Source organism: Leptinotarsa decemlineata, unplaced genomic scaffold (assembly GCF_025532065.1).
Source record: "Leptinotarsa decemlineata unplaced genomic scaffold, Ldec_3_MD MMD2_tig00000251_RagTag_RagTag, whole genome shotgun sequence".
Taxonomy (NCBI): domain Eukaryota; kingdom Metazoa; phylum Arthropoda; class Insecta; order Coleoptera; family Chrysomelidae; genus Leptinotarsa; species Leptinotarsa decemlineata.
Genome location: NW_027412547.1, coordinates 10,218,060 through 10,237,951, shown reverse-complemented (window position 1 = coordinate 10,237,951; position 19,892 = coordinate 10,218,060). Strand labels below are relative to the sequence as shown.

Genomic DNA, 19,892 nt, shown 5'->3' with positions numbered 1-19,892 from the left:
TTTATTAAATGTACTGGAAATACAAATCAAATATTTTTCTATGTAAGAAACCTGCTGTCTTAATCTTATCTACGATTTCATATCTATCATAATGTCATACAATTCCTGTTAGTCAGTTATTAACAGATTTATTTTGGTGAAAAGTAAATATTTTGCGGCAACGACTCTCGAAGGTTAAAGCAAGTAAAACATTAATCTTTTTTTACAAGTTTATTGTTTCATCTAGATCAATTCGCAGCACTCGAGTATCATCAATATATCAAGTTATATTATCTCATGGATAACAAGATTTGTATACAGGGCGTCTCCTAACTACGGTACGAAACTTCAGAGGGTGACTTGTTAGGTCGTTTCAAGAAAAACAGTTCTTACGAACATATCTCCGGAGCTGCTTGGTTTCTGAGATACAGGGCGTTGAAGTTGAAAAAACGGTATTTATAAAATATCATAAATATCCTCATACCGATTTGGTTGGAATTTGCAACAGTTATTTGAAGTAATAAGGCGCTCATTGAGCCCTAACTAAATTGAAATTATTAGGTTTAGTGGAGTCTCAGTGGGCATCATAGCCAACAATATTGGGAAAAAAATACGCCACTGATTTGTTGTAGTTTTCAATTTTTCTAGATCAGTAGACTAAAAATGCAATTTTTTCGTCGCCTGTGTTTTCTTCCTATATAGCTTCGTTTATGAAAAAAATAATTGCAAATCATGAACACCTGCTTTGGAGACCAGCTGACAGTGGTAGGAGTTGTCAATTATCAGTGATTCCATAGTGAATAATTTTACTAATGCTGAAATGACTGACTGCACTTTATTTATGGATTAGCAAATGTAAATGCAGAAGAAGAACGGAGAATTCACCAGGACAGATATTCTAACAAAATAATTTTATGTGCTCATTATGTGCTCAAACATTTAGAACGCTACATGTAGGATTAAGTAAAACTGAGAGTTTTATTGAAATTGCAGGTGGTGGAAGATCAGAAACTGTAACAACTACTGAACTAGAAGCTATACTTAATGCGATAGAAGAAGATCCTTCAAATAGTACCAGGAAGACTGCACTGCAGCTTAAAGTCAGCTCAAAAACCGTATGGATAGTTCTATATGCAAAATTAATTACCCGAAATTAATGTTCTGCAGGTGGATGATTCAAATGAAGGTACATAATGATAATTATTTACAAAATATTTCATTGACAGGTGAGGCAAATTTTTCACGAGATGCTATTATTATCTATCACAATGATACTTTTTGTGTTGAACTGGCTGTATAGGGCTCCAACACATTTTAGTGTTCTTGCTTGTCAGCATCTCGACATCACCTATTGAACGTACATGACCTCAAAATTGTTCGCAGTCCTGATATGAATCCTACATATTTCTATTACGAATCGAATGACTGACAACTGCAATGTCAAAAGAATACATACTCCAGGTATTTCTGAACTTATTAGGAACCACATGTTATAAGGTAAGACCTCGTTAATCCTTAGCTCGCACAAGTTTTGACTTCTGAGGGTTGTCGTTCGTAGGGGTGCGACAGCTGGTTAACGGAAAAACAGATTTTAAACAGTTTTTTTTAAACAGATTTTTGAACTTATTAGACAATCAATAACAAATCAATTGCATATTACTAGAGTAAACTCCAGTAATATTCATTACTACACCAAAGGTTCCAAACAGTGCATATTATAAGTAAATCAATTGCAGTCGAGTATTTTTACGTGAACATTTTGCTCATTTATTTTGAGGAACAAACTATTTTATTCATTTTTTTTCAGAAAGAAGCTAGATATGAAAAAATACAAGGGACCAAAAAGATGTATTTTCAGTTGCTTGATCTAAAAAATAATGCAAAAATGCAAAGAATAAGTCAGTGACGTACATTTTTTCCTTTGGTGGGGTCTAGTTAAGGGGTTAACAAGCTTATGTAACTGTACCAAATTCCAACCAAATCGTTTTAGGGCTTTTTGTGATATTTTATAAATACAGTTTTTTTTTCTACAACGCCCTGTTTCTCAGAAACGAAGCTATTTCAGTAACGTGACTATCCGAAGACTTATCGGTGTCCAAGTTGACACCAAAAAAAACTGACGGAGTTAGAGAAATTGTGTTTTCTGACTTAACTAAACAAAATTTTACAAATTTTTTGAAAAATTTATTATACGCACATAAATTTTTGGTATGAGAAGCTTTTGTAATATTCCAGATTCATCAAGTTCCTGTATAACAGAAAGAACTGGGAAATATTTTCATTATACTGAGTGGCAAAGCGAAAAAGAAACAGAGTAATTATCAAAAAAATACGCACCCTTTGATTTCTGATAAAGGGTGGTAAAAATCTGATTAAAAAAATCTGTTTTTCCGTTAATCAGCTGTCGCCCCCATACGAACGACAACTCTCATAAGTTGAGAAACTTGTGCGAGCTAAGGACTAACGAGGTCTTACCTTTTAACGTGTGATTCCTAACACGGTTGCAGAATCATCCCAGCTTCAACCAGATAAATTCTCTCGAGAAAAATATCTGGTCGAGGCAGGAATCGAACCCACGACCTTCCGATCGTCAGTCGGGCGCACTACCACCGCCGCCGCGGTAAGTACATCAACACTATTTCAAGATGTCATTTCGAGAGACTTTGAAATTATCTTTGTGATCTTTAAATTTCGTAATTAAAATAGTTCTGAGAAAATTAAATTTTGAATTGTTTGGCTGCTTACTTCCTTCTCAGTTATTTAAAAGTTTCAATTGATGATCACCCACGTACATGCAATAATAAAGACTGTGTAGATACAAATACTGACGAACATCAAGACAAACTAATATTCTCTATGGGGTTAGATTGTTCTTCAAGGATACCAGACACGTTGTCTCTTGATTTCTTTTTCTGAAGTTACTCAAAAAGTAAACTCTTTATAAATCACTATAGACGATTTCAGTCAATCAACAGAATACCTGTTTCTTACAATTATGAATATTCAGGATATATTCAATATTGCAGTTCATTCAAGAAAAGGGTGACAAATGTGATTTGAATTTACAGTGAAGGTAAATATGAATTGTACGCTGTGGGACTTGAATCGACTTGGGTTTTGAATGGTGTCCAAATACAACGAATTTATGATTCAACACCATATTGCACTATTTCGACTCGCAAACGGTCTCATCAATGCTGATAGATCATCTATGGGATCGACAGAAAACTCTATTTTGGAATATCAAAGATAAATGAGGCTCTACAAGGTGTTTAGTCGCAAAGTCAAGCTTCGATATCGACCGCCGAAAAGATTCGTCCTCTGCCTTTCACTGCGAAGCAACTACTTGGAAACCAGAGCTCAAACACGCACGAGAATTTGCTGAAATATAATAAAGGACAAACTAAAACGTTCACCATGAAAAGTTACTGTGTAATATAAACAATTGAAGCGGAGCATATTTCAAAATCAACCAATGATCAATAAAATGCGAGTGACATGAAAATTGTCGCCAAAGCACCTCACAACAAAACAAAAAAAGTCAAATAATCCATTTATATTCTTTCAGCTAGTAACAAGTGCATTTTTAATAGTTCTGTGGAAATGGATCTTACTGGTTACCATTGATAAGACGAAAAGTTGAAAACGAAAATAAAAAACTAAACTGAACTATCAGAAAACATCCTGTATGTGTTAGACTATCAAAAATGACATCTTAAGATTTCATTCTTTTGACGTTTGTCAAAGGAAATAAACCTGTTTCCATCTGAGGTGCTTCATTACAAGTGAATTTTTTTGGGTTTTGAGTACGTAAAGGGATTACTTTACGAAACGTTAGCCGTTTCAGAACAGGTAAGTATTAAAATGTTACTTGTAGGGAAAACTGGTAAATACAAGTTACTGACAAATTGGACTTTTCAGCGGTAACTTTTCCTTTTTTGCACTTCAGCAGTTCATTGATTTAGCTTTGTTAATTTTTTAGACTGTTGAAGGTTAAACACCCAAAAATATCAACTCCACCACACCAAACTTCTTGAAAAAGTCACATTCTGAAATGTAATGTTTTATAAAATTTTTGAGAAAAATTTAAAATTTTAAAGATCACTTTAAAGACAATTTCAAAATCGTTAAAATCTAACTCGATACCTCATACCAATAAAATATTTTAGGATGAATCTTAACCTCGCTTGGGGGTGCAATACCGATAAAGAGTATCCTCGACGAGTCCCTACTTTTTTCGAAAATGTTGACGTCATACCTTGACGATTCTAAATCGTTTACGCTTTGTCACCCTGTATTTTTCAATCCTAAATTTGATAAATAAATAGTACAAGAAAACGAAAACTCACCATCTTTCAACTTGAACCTTTTTGGCTGTGGTGTCCTCTTCTTATTCTCATCAGCCATCGGAATATTTATGGTCGGAACGGCGTCTCTGAATTTCTCGCCCATTTTTCCAGCAACGGAAAACTTTTCCGCGTCCGATTTCTCCACCCGGGTTTTCCATTGTCTGGCAGAAGCGTCCAACTCATCCTTCTTAGCGGCAAGAAGGGATTTTTCCGATAGTTCGTCCTGCCGATTAGAAGAACGACAAAGTAAATAACACAGTATACACCAAAGAACAGTTAACACCAAAAGGTACATTTCGACAATGCCCAAAACTGTGTATAAATAGTCGGTTCCCGCTCTGCGGGTGAGATACCACCTATTTGGACGTATGCCCGAACCGAACTATTTTGATTCTGTTTGAATGAATAGTGTGCACTTATTCCAAATGGTGAAGCATTATTCACGACATGTGGATGAGTCAACGAAATGCTGATTAGGTCTTTTATCGAAGTTCTCGAGTACAGATAAATTTATATCTCGGTTTTCAAATACCGGATGGGGGGAATTATTAAAACAAAAGTCCTTTTTTCTTCTCATACAGTTTGTCGCAATTACCTCAAATTTCCCATTTCAATTTTTTCAGATTCAATAAAAACATACAACTGTACAACCGCTTATGGTACTACAGAAACGATTTCTCAAAATTATCTATAATTTAAATTTTCGTTTCCCATCGGCACAAATATTCCAATATTGTGAGCTGATGAGTTTGAGATAGATATCTTTATTCAAAAAAAAATAATAATATGTATATTTCACAACAGAAATAAGTTGAAAAATCATCAACATGGATATGAAATCCGACTCAAAGCGAATAATCTAGATATACCGAAAACGAACAAAGCCATTGGACAAAGATCAATTACATATATTGGACCCAAATTATTCAATCTTGCTCCAGATCATATAAAAACGGAATATGTATTTAAGATATTCAAAATTTCAGTTATCAACTGACTCAAAAATGAAAATATAACATTGCTATGAACAAATTCAACTGAATTAATATCTCAATTTTCATATATATTTTTCATCTCTACCTAGCAGTTTTTTTTATATTGTACGTTTCATTTGTTTTACATTATTTACACGTTTTAGATATTTCATACTTTTATATTTTATATTCAATATGTATTTTTTCTAGTATGCTAAGCATATTATTCACTACTTTTTAGGAGAAATAATATCGATATTGTTAAATACTACTAAGAAATATAAGAACTGAAATGTTTTTGCCCGATTATCTCAAAATACCATCTTCAAAGGAAATGATTTCGATATTTATGTTTCGCAGACAAGTTTTCCACAAACTTAAGTGAATCATTAATACCTATGTTTCCTCTAATAAAAATTCAATATGACTCGTTTTGACAAACCTTTCCTTATATCTATATTAATCGCCCATTTTTTCTATTGTAAGCTTTTATAAATACATGTGAATTGGTGATTAATAAACTACTACTACTATATCAATTTTCACAAAACTATATTCGCATCATCACATATATTAAGAGGTAAATTTTCGTGTTTTTTTTTTGTTAATTTGAAAACGGTTGATTTGTTAATTTTTATCAAGTTTCAGAAAAACGCTGCAGCCTTATTTTTTTCTCCCATCTGTTCATGTTAACAACAATCTTGTTTCCTGTATCACTGTACAAATCCTAGATGTTCGTCATTTTCTTCTGGACGTATTTTCGATTGCCTATAAATTGCTTACCTTCCTGTGATCCAGAATCTCATATTCGCATAAAATATGGCAAGCTGTATCTGCGTCTTTGTTGCATTGCCAGTAGCTAAGGTCTCCATTATACAGCCCTATTTTGTTCGAGGTTCCTCTCAATAGACAGTATCCAGTATGTAGCCCTGTAATTATTCTGAGCTGATCTCTTCTCTGTTGAAACAGTTCTTCAGTTCTTTTATCAGACATCCCCTTTATAAAGGTTATCCCGAGTGTGTTCGCAGGAAGATTCACAGAAATACAGCTGGGTCAGTTGATGATCCGTTTTAGTACACTTATCATATTTTTTGTTGTCTCCCGAGTATCTTGGCACCCATTACAGATTCAATCCAGTTTCTTCATTCATTTACGATGTTCCCAGATAAGTCTTGGTCACTCTTGGGTTCCGTAAGAATATTAAAGAGTGTGAAGATTACTGTGTCAAAATCATTTTCCAGATTTGTCCGCCGTGGTCTGTAGGTTTTCATGCCTGACAGTTTGCCAACGATTGCAGTAGACATCATCAAAGACAATGAGGTAACGACCAAAGTGCTCTAGTTGTCCTCTTAGGTTTTATCCTATTGGTGGTGGACGTGGCTTCGTTTCTATTGGTTGCATCAATTGACCTGATACCCATATAATTAAGTACAGGTAGCCAGACTCTATTCATGGCAATTACATCTTTCTTTCGGTTGAAATTGTGTCTGGGTCTCTGTAAAGTCTTGGATATAATAATTCTGAAGTCTATCTTGAGTCCCTTCAAAGGCGATAACGTGCATGTTCTGCCACTGGTGGTATGTATAGTCGAAGTAACCGATACAGTAATTCTTAAAGCTATTGGCGAAGTCGAAGGCCGAAAAAACAATACAAAGAAATAATGCCGCTACGAATTAGACCACGTGGATTGAAGAATTGGCGTTTCGTATTGGATAATTTTTACTAGCCGAGTTTTATGATTGGCTGAATAGTCATAAAATTACATTTGAAGTCATGTTACGGTGACCAATAGAATGTGAGAATGGTTAGAAGAATCGTGTTGTCAATGTTCAGTTCAGGAACTGATCGCGATTTGAGTATAATTACTTAATGTTTAAAATGTGGCGTCCTTGGACAAGTACTAATAGTAATAACGAGTGTGATAAGAACGCAGCCTTTTTTCTGAGTAGTGATTCCAATAGCGCTGGTGAACAATGCGAAAAAGAGATACCAGTGAATAAGATTCGGATACATTTGAATATTGAAACAAAGAGAGTATGTTTCAATGTACATAAGAATGTATATAAGAAAAAAATTATTACAAGCAACATCAGATTTGACTGAAATTCCTTTCTCAACTGTACGTAAAAAAGTCAAAAACAAAACTTATGAACACAAGCGCGATTTGATGCGGGATTACCAAAACCTTCAGATGTTCATCTAATAAAATCATTAAAAAAACAATGGACGACTGTTACAAAAACAATGAGATTCCTACAATTGAAATCATAAGAAAGAAATTGAATACTTCCGTCCATAACGTGAGCTGCTGTGACAAAACTCTTCAGAATTGGATAAAGAAACTAGGATTTAGATTTAAAATAATAAACAAACGTCAAGCAGTTATGGAAAGCAGAAGAATAGTGGAATTGCGTAACAAATACTTAGAACGAATAACTAAATATAGACAAGAACAACGACAAATTTTCTATTTGGACTAACTTGGTACGACACTCACGACACAGTTACGAAAGGGTGGACTGATGGTTCGAGAATGTGTACGTCTCACATGCCTGCAAACAAAGGATCGCGACTAATAATTGTGCATTGCGGAGGAAGTAAAGGATGGGTCCCGAATTCTTTGAAATTATGTGGAAAAATCTTGAGGACTACAATGTTGACTATATCATAAGAACATGGAAACTAATATTTTTCAGGAATTGTTTGAAAACAAATTGATCTCAAATTTGGATGCGAATAGTGTAATAGTTCTTGACAACGCTTCCTATCATTCCCAACAGCTTATCAAAGTACCGAATAAAAATTCGAGGAAATATGAAATACAAAGTTTTTTAATGGATAACAATTTGTATTTTGAAGATAACTATACCAAAAACCAACTACTTGAAGTTTTACAGACAAACACATTTGAAAAAGTGTATGCCCTTGAGAGTATTGCTGAAAAGTATGGAAAAGTATATTGAGACTTCCCCCCTATTTTTGTGTTTTCAATCCCATGGAATTGATTTGGGAAAAATTGAAATAAAGCATCAGGTGTAAAAATGATTTTCCAAAATTTGATAAGATGATAGAGCTAGTTAAAGAAGAAGTATTCTTCTTACCGAAGAAGACTGGCAGAAAACGATTAAAAAAGTAATTTAAGTTGAAAAAGACTATATGGAGATTGGACACTTCCATATCAATGGTAGAAATAAATTCATTATTGATTTAAATGACGACAGTGATAGTGAAACGGAGAATATGGAATATGAATTATCAGAAGCTTTCGAAGAAAATTAGTGAAGTGTTTTTGAAGTGATCGATTGTATATACACGGTGTAACTAAATAAGTGATTCCTCATCGAAAAAAAGATAGGATCTTTCATATAAAGAAATGTCATTGGAGCATCCCTTGTTAAGATACAGCCCCCCTTAAAGAGGGTGCCTACAATTTGTATAACAATTTTTTTCACAAGCACTAAAAAAGTTACAATTTTGAAATTAACCTGACGTTTTGTACTCCCAAAAAGACATTTAGCCAGAAATTTATTTGGTTTACCCCATGGTTGTAAGGGGTGGAAAACGCAACCCCTAAAATTTATTTCCAATGTAACTTTTTGTCTTATTATTTGTTTATCATTTAAAAATTTTTTCAGATAGCCTGTTTCATTCTAAACAAAAAATGTCTCTTGGGTTTTTTTCCAAAATAAACCAGTTCGCAGCAAAAAATTATTTTACGAACAAATACAGAGATACATCGTCATAAATGCGAAAATACGAAACTAATATATCTAGTAGGTCGCTATTAGCGATAGTGACAATTAAATTGGTATGACGCTGTCAGTTTGTGAATTTTCGAAATTGAATTAATACTAATTGTGTGTTGTAGTTCTGTTCTTAATTTGTTACTTTAATAATTTACTTGTTATTAAAATGGCATACACAAATGAGGAAATGGCTGATATGCATTACGTTTACGGTCAGTCGCAGGGGAATGGGTTAGAAGCTTCTAGAAGATATGCTGAAATGTATCCTCAACGGCAGCATCCTTCACATAGAATATTTGCTCGACTTCATCAACGATTACGAGAATATGGTTCATTCGACAAAAGAACGCAGGATTGTGGTCGCCATCGAGAAGTACGAACACCACAGCTTGAGGAAGCAGCACTTAATTTGATTGAAGAACAACTTACTATCAGTACTAGAAAGATTGCTTTCCAGCTAAATGTTGATCATATGACGGTATTTCGAATTTTAAAGGAACACCTCTTATACCCTTACCATCTGCAACGAGTACAGGCAGGAGTACAGGTTACCGCGAGACTTTCCGAACAGTCTTGAATTTTGCAATTGGATGCTGGAAATGATTAGAAGAAAATGTGACTTTCTGAAGACGATAAAATTCACAGACGAATGTAGTTTTTCTCGGGACAAGATTATTAATTTTCATAATTACCATATATGGGCTGATGAAAACCCTCACGCTATTGTCGAAACTAACCATCAAGAACAGTTTTATCTTAACGTGTGGCTCGGAGTTATTGGGGATGATTTAATTGGGCCTCGTGGCCCAAGATTCTTTTGGGTACTATGCTGTATCTAACTCTCTCTAATGGTTTTTGTTGTCATTCATATCAATTTTATGTTCTATTTTCTTATAATTCCTTCAATCCACTTTATAACATTTTCAACAGGCCTATCTCAAATTACCTTGGCAATTTTTTTCTGGGTTGGTATGCCCGCCGCGTATTACCCGCTCGAATTCGGCTTCGCTATAACCATTTCCTTCAAGAGCATTTTTCAGATGATTGAGTTCCTCAACGAGATTCAAAAATACGTCGGGCTCTCTCAACTATAGTTTCAATCAACCCCTTTTTTCAATATTCATCAGTATATCTAAGATAGCGATTGTTTCTTGGAGGCCCCGTTCCATTGTGAATTTGATTTTTGGGTTGACAGAGTTTAGATACGGAAACAATTCGTTTAGTTGCTTTTCACCGGGCTGCCATGCCAAGAAAGTTTCATCAACGTAACGCTGCCAATAATATGGTTTCACGGCCGCTCACTTCTCCATAAACAAGTTTGCTACCACAGGACCCAACGGGCTGTCCATTGCGGTGCCTCCGTTTTATCATATAAAATACCGGACCCACCGTCTAATTGATGAACAATGAGAGAAATACAGAGACAATTTCAACCGAAAGAAAGGTGAATTAACATAAATAAAGTGGATCAATCCACACTTAAAGTACTTTCTTGCCTAATATTATGAGAAATATTTAACTCTTCCGCCAGAGGCAATCCTTCCAAATAATGAGATCGTTTTCTGACTTTCAATTGCTGAATCATTTTGAATACACACAACTGCGAGATATTGTCACGTTTAATTTCTAAACAAAACTGAATCTGAACCGTAACATAACCTAGTGGATAATAAATGCTGGTGATATAGACGAAACATTTAATCTACTGAAAATGTATCAAAAATATAAGATCTTAATACCAAATATAGTAAAACAATCGAGAAGCGCAATAAGTTGATAATGCTTCATTGAAGTGATCCTTTGACTCTGTGATCCTGTAATGATCCTGTATTAGAGGTTTTGGTCACCAGAAACTTCTATCTAGGTGACGGTTAACAAGCGAGGGTAGTTCAACAGCTCAACTATTATCTTTGTATGATTTGTCCTATCCTGATGATGAGAATATACCCCAAAACATGTCTGTAGACGATCACTCGGTCAATTTCAGTGGGTTTCTGATGGTTCAGATTATATTCAAACTACTAGTATCACGATGGCTATAGTTCTCGGCCACATTCCAGACTGCTTTGATTTTTGTTTGCGGCAGAAGGTGTTATGGAGATGGTGCATTAACGTAGTGGACACTCAATTGCTTCAGAACGTCTGAAACAACCTAACAAAACCTCTATTACTGCATCGAAACAGGAAGATAACATTTTGAATATTTAGTGAACTTCAAAATTTTATTTATTTAAATGACCCCTTCTTTGTAAGGTTAAAACCTCAAGCCGTACACTTCATTTATGCTGCCTTGTTTTTCATTTTTATAGTATACTAGCGAAACGCCCGGCTCCCCACGTGTGCAATGCTGATACTGAATATACACTTTGAGTTCATAACAAACAAGTACAATATGCTGGTTGTGCACTCTGCGGAGAGTTACAAGGAATTCTTGAATATAGAAAAATTCTGAAGACTGCAGTTTGTAAAATTTTTGGCCGATCTTAAGAACAAATTTGCTACAAGATTCCAAGACTTTACAGAGATATGCAAGCTAACTCCGTTTCCTAAATCGCCATTCGAAGTTAATGTAGCGGCAGAATGGACAGAAGTCGCTGCCAAGTTGTTAAATCTGTCAAAGCCATCACATCAAATAGAGATAATCGATTAGCAAGAAGATGTGTCTTTGGAAATGTATAAAACGGTATGCAATGAAGAATTTTGGGCCAAACATGTCCCAGAAAAATATGAAAATTGAAAGAAACTAGCTATTAATTTGGCCACTATGTTTAGCTCGACATACGTGTGTGAAACATCTTTCTCAAAAAATTTTTTGAAATACAAATATCGTTCAAGATTAACGGACGCCTACCTAGAATACACACTTCAAATTTGCTGTTCCTCTCGAGAACCAAACTATAAAAAACTGGCTCAAGACCGTCTATGTAGTCATTAAATTTGGATCTTGTGTTTTATAATTCAGAATTTTATTTCAAAACAAAATAATAAATGGGTAGCACTTAATTATTATCAATCTTTTTTTTTCTGGACCTCGTTGAAATTTTTCCACAGTATCCGGACCCCACCTAAAACTACTTTCCGACCCCTGCAACATAGTTTCAATTAGCTACTTTAATACCTGAAGACTATGATTCATGATAAAGCCACTGCGTCTCGATAACCGTTATAAGAAACTTATATTTAGTATGTGAATTAAAATGGCTACTTCAGTTTACTCTTCAGAGAAATTAATGAGCATATGTGCTTTTTCTATTAACGAAAATATTTTTGTTTTTAATGAAAAACAAAATGAAGCTGTGAAATCACCAAAACCATCATTATTAGGAAAAACCGTGCCTGTTGATGAAAACTATATATTTGCAATTAGAAGAACATTACATTCATTTTATTTTAAGAAAGAAATTCCGACCCTCGACAAAATAATGAAGCCTTGAACGTAGACCAAAGTATGTCATCAATGATAGGCAGAAAGAAATTGTGGAAAACTTTGAAAGAATCGAATTTCAGCTGTAAAAAAACACAAAAATTTTCTCAAGGCGGATAAGAGAGTTTCGACATGAGAAATAAAAATATTGTTGCAAATCATGCCCTAAAGAAAATAACGCCGGCCGCCACTGGTAGCCATAAACCAATTGTGACATAGCTAAAGGTGCGTATTCACCAAAAAAGCGAACAAGCGCGAACAAGAGTGAACGAGCATTCTGCATCAATAATCAATAGTGAGCGAACACGAGCAAACATACACGTATGCTCGCTCGAGCAGGATTTTTTGGTGAATACTCACCTACAGACATATTTACCGCGCACGCACTGCTCGCACAAAGTTGATGGATCAACTACTACTACGAACTTGAAAATATTCGCTCTGATGTGGACGAGACATCAATATGTCGAGCAAACACGAGCGAACATGAGCGAACACGAACAAACATACACGAATGCTCGCTCGTGCTCGCTTTTTTGGTGAATACGCACCTTAACAGCGCGCGAATGTACGATGTTCGTTGCCGCTCTAGATGCAGCGAGAATAATGCTACCGATTTCGATGGAATTTCGGCGAACTTTTCTAGCGCGTTCTACGATATATAAACGCTAGCTACGAGCATATCGAGACAGTCAAGTGGAAGTTACAGTGCGGTACGCGAAGCGATCTAGTAAGGCGATAGAGAATAGTTGAAGTTTTAGTTGAAGTGTTTGTTGTGTTCAAAGTGAAATAAAGTTAAGTTTGATTATTCAGTTCAGTGAATGATTGGTCAAGCCACGGGGAAAAACGTAACAATATTAATTATTTGCATGAAACTTGGTTTAACGAAGGATATGGTTGGAAATATGTGGCAAGAAACAAACATTACAAGTTTACGTTAAGCATTTTCAGAAGGCTGGTCCACCGGTTTGAAGTCGTCTTCTGAAAAAGGCAAGCGACTGATTTTTACCCACATTGGAAGTGTGATGCTTTTGTTGAGAGCAGTTTTTTGATGTTTGAGTCGAAACATTTGGGCGATTACCATGAAGACACGAACGGCGATGTTTGAAGAATACTTTTAGCAAATGTTAAACCTCATTCTACATAACTCTGTGATGTGATATCATTTCAGAAGAGTTGAAAGAATATTAACTATGAAGAAAAGCAGATATTGAGTGGCATCGACAAAAAAGCATACCATTTGATGACAGTTTGGTTAAAAAATAACCATAGTATGTTCACGGAATATGTAGTAGACAAGATGGCACACAAACGAAATATTCTACGTCTGCCCTTTATCATTCCAAACGTAATTCCATTGATCTCGTTTAGACTCAAGTAAAGGGTTTCGTTGCAAGAAGAAACAAGACATATAAATAATGTCAAAATAGTCTTCAAGGAATCTTTAGAACATGTCGATTTCGAAAAATGACGAAAATGTATTGAACATGTATTGAAGAAGAGGGAAACATGTGGAAATGAGACCATCTAGTTGAGGAAATTGTCGGATTTATCGGATTTATCTGATAACACCCCATAATTTTTGCTTGCAACTAATATATTCTGGAATAAGCATACCTATTTATTATTATGTGAATATTTCAAATTCAAATGTTATATCATAGTCCGGTCAAATTAGACCAAAAAATAAGAGTAAAGCTACCTAAATTTCCACCAAGCTGAAAATCAGTAAGATTGTTTAAAATATGTTTGAAAATAAAATTCGAAAGTTTCCCATCTTTTCCCTGTATGGAAAAATTTTTATTCAAAGTCAAAGGTCAAAAAATGAGTTTTTCACGATTTTCAGCAAAACGGGAAGATTTATCATAAAAATACTTCAAACAAAAATTGTAGATCATAAAATTATCTACAAAAAATGTATTAATACTTTTTTCCTACGAGTCACCGTTTTTGAGATATAACGACTCAAAAAGTTGTGAACGTTGTAATCGTCTAAGAACAAGAAGAAGAACAAGAAGAAAAATTTGAAAGTAACGACTCGAGCGATTAAAATTCACTACATTTTTTAACTTAAATTTCTTTTATCTTTTCATTCCTGCTAATATCCATTATTTTGCCATAGTTTTTAATTGAACAGGATCACAACTGACCCGTGGAATAGGCCTACTGGGGAAACCACGTTGAAAAAAACGCGCTAAGTACACAACCTCATACGTGGCGTGGAAACGTGTGCATATAATGACGATTACAACTTTTACAACTTTTTGAATCGTTATATCTAAAAAACGGTGGCTCGTAGAAAAAAAAGTATAGATACATTTTTTGTAGATAATTTTATGATCTACAATTTTTTTTGTATGTATGTTTTCCGTACAGGGGAAAGATGGGGAACTTTCAAATTTCATTTTTAATTATATTTTCAACAATCTCACTGATTTTCAGCATGGTGGAAATTTAGGTAGCTTCGAATGTCTAAATTGACCGTTCTATCAATATTATTTGTATACAAATAAATAAAAATAGTTATTAGTTCAGCACTGCAGGTATAAAACGACCCGAAAGCTCATAAAATCTTTTGTTTGCTACCCGTTCGTGATAAAAAAAATGGGGTGGACCTGTTGAAGTATTAAAACTAGCCTATACCAGCTGTGGCAAATCATAACGAAATCATAAAATTTTATTTGAGTATTCTGTTGGCGTTTTGCATTTATAATGAGTATTTATTACTTTTCACTATTGGGAAGCAGAGTATAGTATCTTCATATACATTGTATATGGAAAAAGAAATTGATGACGTTTCAAATGAGATATCACCTGACCTCTAATACCATTTAAGACTCGGGAGTTGGATCTTCCCCGCAGGTATCGGTGGAATTGAAAATATTCAAAATAGTTGCAAAATTTCCCCTCCGAAATATAAAATCGAAGGATCCAATGACTCTTTTTGTAAACGTAAACTATGAGTTCGTTTTCATTTGCTGACCCTGTATGTATATCAAGAAAATTACCCTGACTGAAATCAAATTGACATCAATTTTATATTCCAGAATATCAGTCAATTTGATAACACTTATTTACAGCCAATTTACGACTGTGATGCCAAAGGCAGTTCTTTTTTAGATTTTGGTTCCTAATTGTGAAAATGATAGTCAAAATTTCCTAATACGTAACATTTTTGAATCATGACTTTTTTCACAAAAATTTGATGAACACGACATTCCAAATTTGCTTTTCCCATAAATTGAGGAAATTGTTCAAAATCTGGCAACACAGCGGCTCTGTCCAGTATTCGAATCTGCTTCTTCCGCTGTATATGAGACTTGTAACGCCGCTTCTCGAACTTCCGATACTCGAAGTTTCCAGAGAATACCAGAAATACGAAACCGCTATAAAAGTAGTAGGTTGACAATCGGATCATCAATATTGGTTTAACGCGAAAAGTGGTGAGTTAGTATTAGAGAAGCGAGGTGAGCAAACACGAGATTGGAGGAAGAACACCCCACTTAATCGAACAACCTGAATTAAATGACATAGTTCGGGACCTCCACTTGTCCAAAGAGAATGCTGAACTATTAGGGTCCAGATTATAACAATGGAATCTACTAGCCCCTAAAACCAAAGTTACAATATTTAGGAACCGTAACCATGACCTATCCTCGTTTTTTACTATGCAGGATAAAATGTGTGTTTGTTTAAATCCAAATGGTGTGATGGAAAAATTAGCATTTGCACATAACCCACGCGAATGGCGTTTATTTATAGGTTCACCTAAAACAAGTTTAAAAGCCGTTCTGCTCCATAATGGTAACAAAAGATCCTCTTTTCCTCTTGCACATGCAGTTGCCATGAAGAAAACAAGCGAAAGTATATTACTTATTCTAAATACAATAAGTTATAATACGTATAAGTGGCAAACATGTGGTGACCTAAAAGTCATAGGACTATTACTAGGTTTTCAGGGCGAGTTTACAAAGTTTTGCTGTTTTCTTTGCCTTTGGACAGTAGGGCAATACAGAGCCATTATCAAGTAAAAGAATGGCATCCGAATGATAAATATATTCCAGGTCAAGCTAACGTGAAGAATATACCTTTTGTTAATCACAAAAACGTTTTTTTACCTCCATTACACATTAAACTGTAAAAGTATTAGACAAAGAAGGTGTTGCGTTTAAATATTTCAAACACGTTTTTCCAAAATTAAGTGATGCAAAGCTCAAGGAAGGTATATTTGTTGGATCACAAATTAGAAAACTACTAAGTGATCAACAGTTTGATCAAATATTAAGTAATGTTGAATTAGCTGCGTGGAGTTCTTTCAAAAGAATTGTTTCGGAGTGTTTAGGTAACAATGAAATAGAAAATTACAAAATATTTGAAAACTAATGCAGACTGAGATGTCGCATGTTTCTCAAAATCCATTTCTTGCACTTCTATTTGAATTTTTTCACAGAAAATTTGGCTGCTGTCAGTGACGAACAAAACAAAAGGTTCCACCAAGACATACTAACAATGGGAAACTTTACCAAGGCAGATGGGATGCAGCAATGATGGGGGATTATTGGTGGTTCCTTATGAGGGAAAACGATGAAACATATAAACGAAAGTCAACATTTGCAAAAAGGTTATGCACAAAATACTTCATCTGAATGTTTTTTCATGTGTATTGTAAATAAAGTCTGTTATCCTCAAAATATATTGTTTTTTCTTATTTTGATCTTATATTTCCCTATAATATGTGAAAATTTTTGTATAAAATAAAAATTACTATAACTCTAAATCTTTACGTGATGGAAAATTTTTAATGTTGAAGTCGGAGTCTGGATGCTTTTAACTCTCATGTATAGCCATTATAATATCAGTCGCATTTTTTTTTCTTATTTGTTGACTACTGTAATTCTTTTTTATATACTGTACATTTTTCACAAAATTTTTCGTTTCGTATTTGTCCAATACAAATTTGCAGAATAGATTCCCAGCACTGACTGAAAAGTAATTTAAAACTCCATTGTAATTATGTAAGGAGGTAATTTTGTTCCCTCATAATTTATTGGCATCTCTCAATGCAAGATCAATAGTGTTATCAAAAATTATAAGGAAACATTTCATGTTTTTTTAACGAGATGATTATGCTACAAACGTAGAAAAACCAATATCTCAACGACTGAATCTTCTTTCATGTTTGAGATTCGATTGAGCTATAACAATTTTGCAATTGAAAAAATTATAAGATACTTGGCAATAAATTGCGATTCGGGAGGAAATTGGCTATCGAGAAAATTGTTAATTGTCCCATTAGAGCTATTTGATAACTTTAATTGCTTGCCTTCCTTGGATCGCTGATAATGAGTAATCATACTATCGGATTGAATTATATAATCTAAAATTTCGGAAGAGTCGTGGATACTAATGTTTGTTTCATATTTCTTCTTCTTAGCAGATAATTATTATTTTGGTAGGTAAGAGTACTAGATAATGTTTTCTTCATGACCTTTTTCAGGAGTTACTTGAAATAATCCCGAACATTAAAATTATATCGTACAGATCAATTGTTGTAATTATGTCGCTCAAAAATATATATATACATCTTCATGATGTTATCTGCTCATACGCGTAGGAGAAAGTAAGCATCAAGCATTTTAAAAACTGTGGATGGTCTATTTTAATATGGCTTGCAGATTATCTGAAATCAAAGGTTGGTTAAGTACTTCCAAAACTAGATGTGCCATGAATAAACCTTTACCAAATGTTTTCTTAGAATAGTCGTTAGTCGCAGACTGACCTTCGATCAGATCCTCACTAGATCTGTCAACCTTTAAGTGGATTATTTTTCCCAGGTATATTAAGATCCTGGTAGCAGAGCACATAGTCTGTATCTGTTCTGCAGTGGACCTGATCAGATTTTCATCGTTTGAGTCCTTCTCTTGCCAGCTGACCTTAAAGGTCATTAACATTCAATGATATCTTCAAGAGAATTGGATCAATAAATATTACATTTCTCCATGTTCAAAAATTTCAACACTATTATTCTCGAGATCTCAAATGTTGCAGACAGGACAGGAAGGACAGGATTAGTGCGAAAATATTGGTATCAAAAATTGTGGACACAGACTCGATGAGCTTCTTAACGAAGCCGATTAATTCATTTAGTGAGTGACCTTTCAGGTCAGTCGGCAAGAGTGGGATTCTGCCAAACGCTGAAAACATGACCTAGTGGCAGCAGGGCAGGCACTGATACCAGGTCTTGAATTTCCAATATCCAATACTATTCAAGGTGTCGCTCATTTTCCTCAATCCAGTGAGGTGGTCAGTCTGCGAATATCTTCGTCGAATAGGTAAGTCTCCTGTGACGCTTTTCAGAGAGACGCCATCCCATGACTGCAACGTAATGATTGCACCCATCAGCCAAGAGACGCTCTTCTGATCTTTTCAGAATTCCTATAGCCATCCGGGTCGGAATGTGCAGCTCTAAAAAAGTATCGGTGGACCTTCCTCTTCTTATTTATCGAAATAGGGCATCTGCAAGTCGGTCATATAGGGTTTTTTCCACCTCTGGTCTGGGTGAGTCACCGTTTGAGCGTTGCGTTGGCTAATCTGCTTCCGTTGCAGATTCTACTGCTGCTACTCAAGAATTCAGCGCAACGCAAATTCATAGGATATCCTGCACTTGAGGAGGCGATGAGTCGCTTCCTGGCTGCACCACTTAACCCCCTATGTGGATCAAGTGTGGAAGAACTGAATAAGCTCTTGCTCTAGTTCCACTGTTACAGGCAGGACCTTTGGGACTCAAAGTCGGATTATTTGGTAACTTCATGATCTTTGAAGAGTCCCACGAGTAGCTAGAGTGAGAAGGTCCAAATCCCCGCATTATAGTGATAAGGTTTTCTATGTCGACACAGCGCCCGTATCTTCAAGATTCCGTTAGTGATACTGAGTGGGCTGGATACACACATCTTAGGATGAGACGTCATTTAGGAGGACTCCACGGAAGAGGTATTCTAATCCCGCCTCTGTAGGTCATATAAGTACTGTTAACCCTGAGAGTCAATACGGAAGAAACGGTTTTTGAAATTGAACGTTATTTCTCAAGTACTGTAATCATTTTTAACTATGAAAAAATGTTACCGGGTTCCAGACACTGAAGTTCTTAATGCTCAATATAACTATATCGATTAACTCATTGTGGGGAAGTTTATTTGTGAATGATATTTCGACGACTATAAAGGATGAATAACAATAATAACAGTGGTAATTGCTTTCATTGCCATAAAGGAAAAAACTCATTTTCCATATTCGCACAACAGGAACCTCGCAAATAAATTAATTTCACCGTCGAAGGTGGTGCCTTGAAAGTTGCCTCTGTTAACCTTTTTTGGATTTAGATGGATGCATGTCGTCTTTGATGTATGTCTAGGCTAACGTC

The 19,892-nt window shown here is 35.0% G+C and overlaps 1 protein-coding gene and 1 long non-coding RNA gene across 10 annotated transcripts in view; one reads left to right on the top strand and one right to left on the bottom strand.

The window, feature by feature from the left end:
* The window catches only part of Svil (Supervillin), a 566,272-nt gene that overhangs the window by 19,042 nt on the left and 527,338 nt on the right, over positions 1–19,892 (bottom strand). For all 7 annotated transcript variants that reach the window (XM_074173666.1, XM_074173665.1, XM_074173664.1 and 4 more), the window contains one exon: positions 4,329–4,551. In XM_074173666.1, the coding sequence (XP_074029767.1) occupies positions 4,329–4,551 (223 nt within the window). The remainder of the gene's footprint in view (positions 1–4,328; positions 4,552–19,892) is intronic.
* On the top strand, positions 134–17,151 carry LOC141481682 (uncharacterized). Of its 3 annotated transcripts, none has more exons than XR_012465105.1 (3): positions 134–317; positions 973–1,165; positions 16,923–17,151. It is a non-coding gene; the product is annotated as an uncharacterized lncRNA (long non-coding RNA). The 3 variants fall into 3 exon arrangements; XR_012465103.1 differs by having other exon boundaries at positions 134–431; XR_012465104.1 differs by having other exon boundaries at positions 134–431; positions 973–1,205.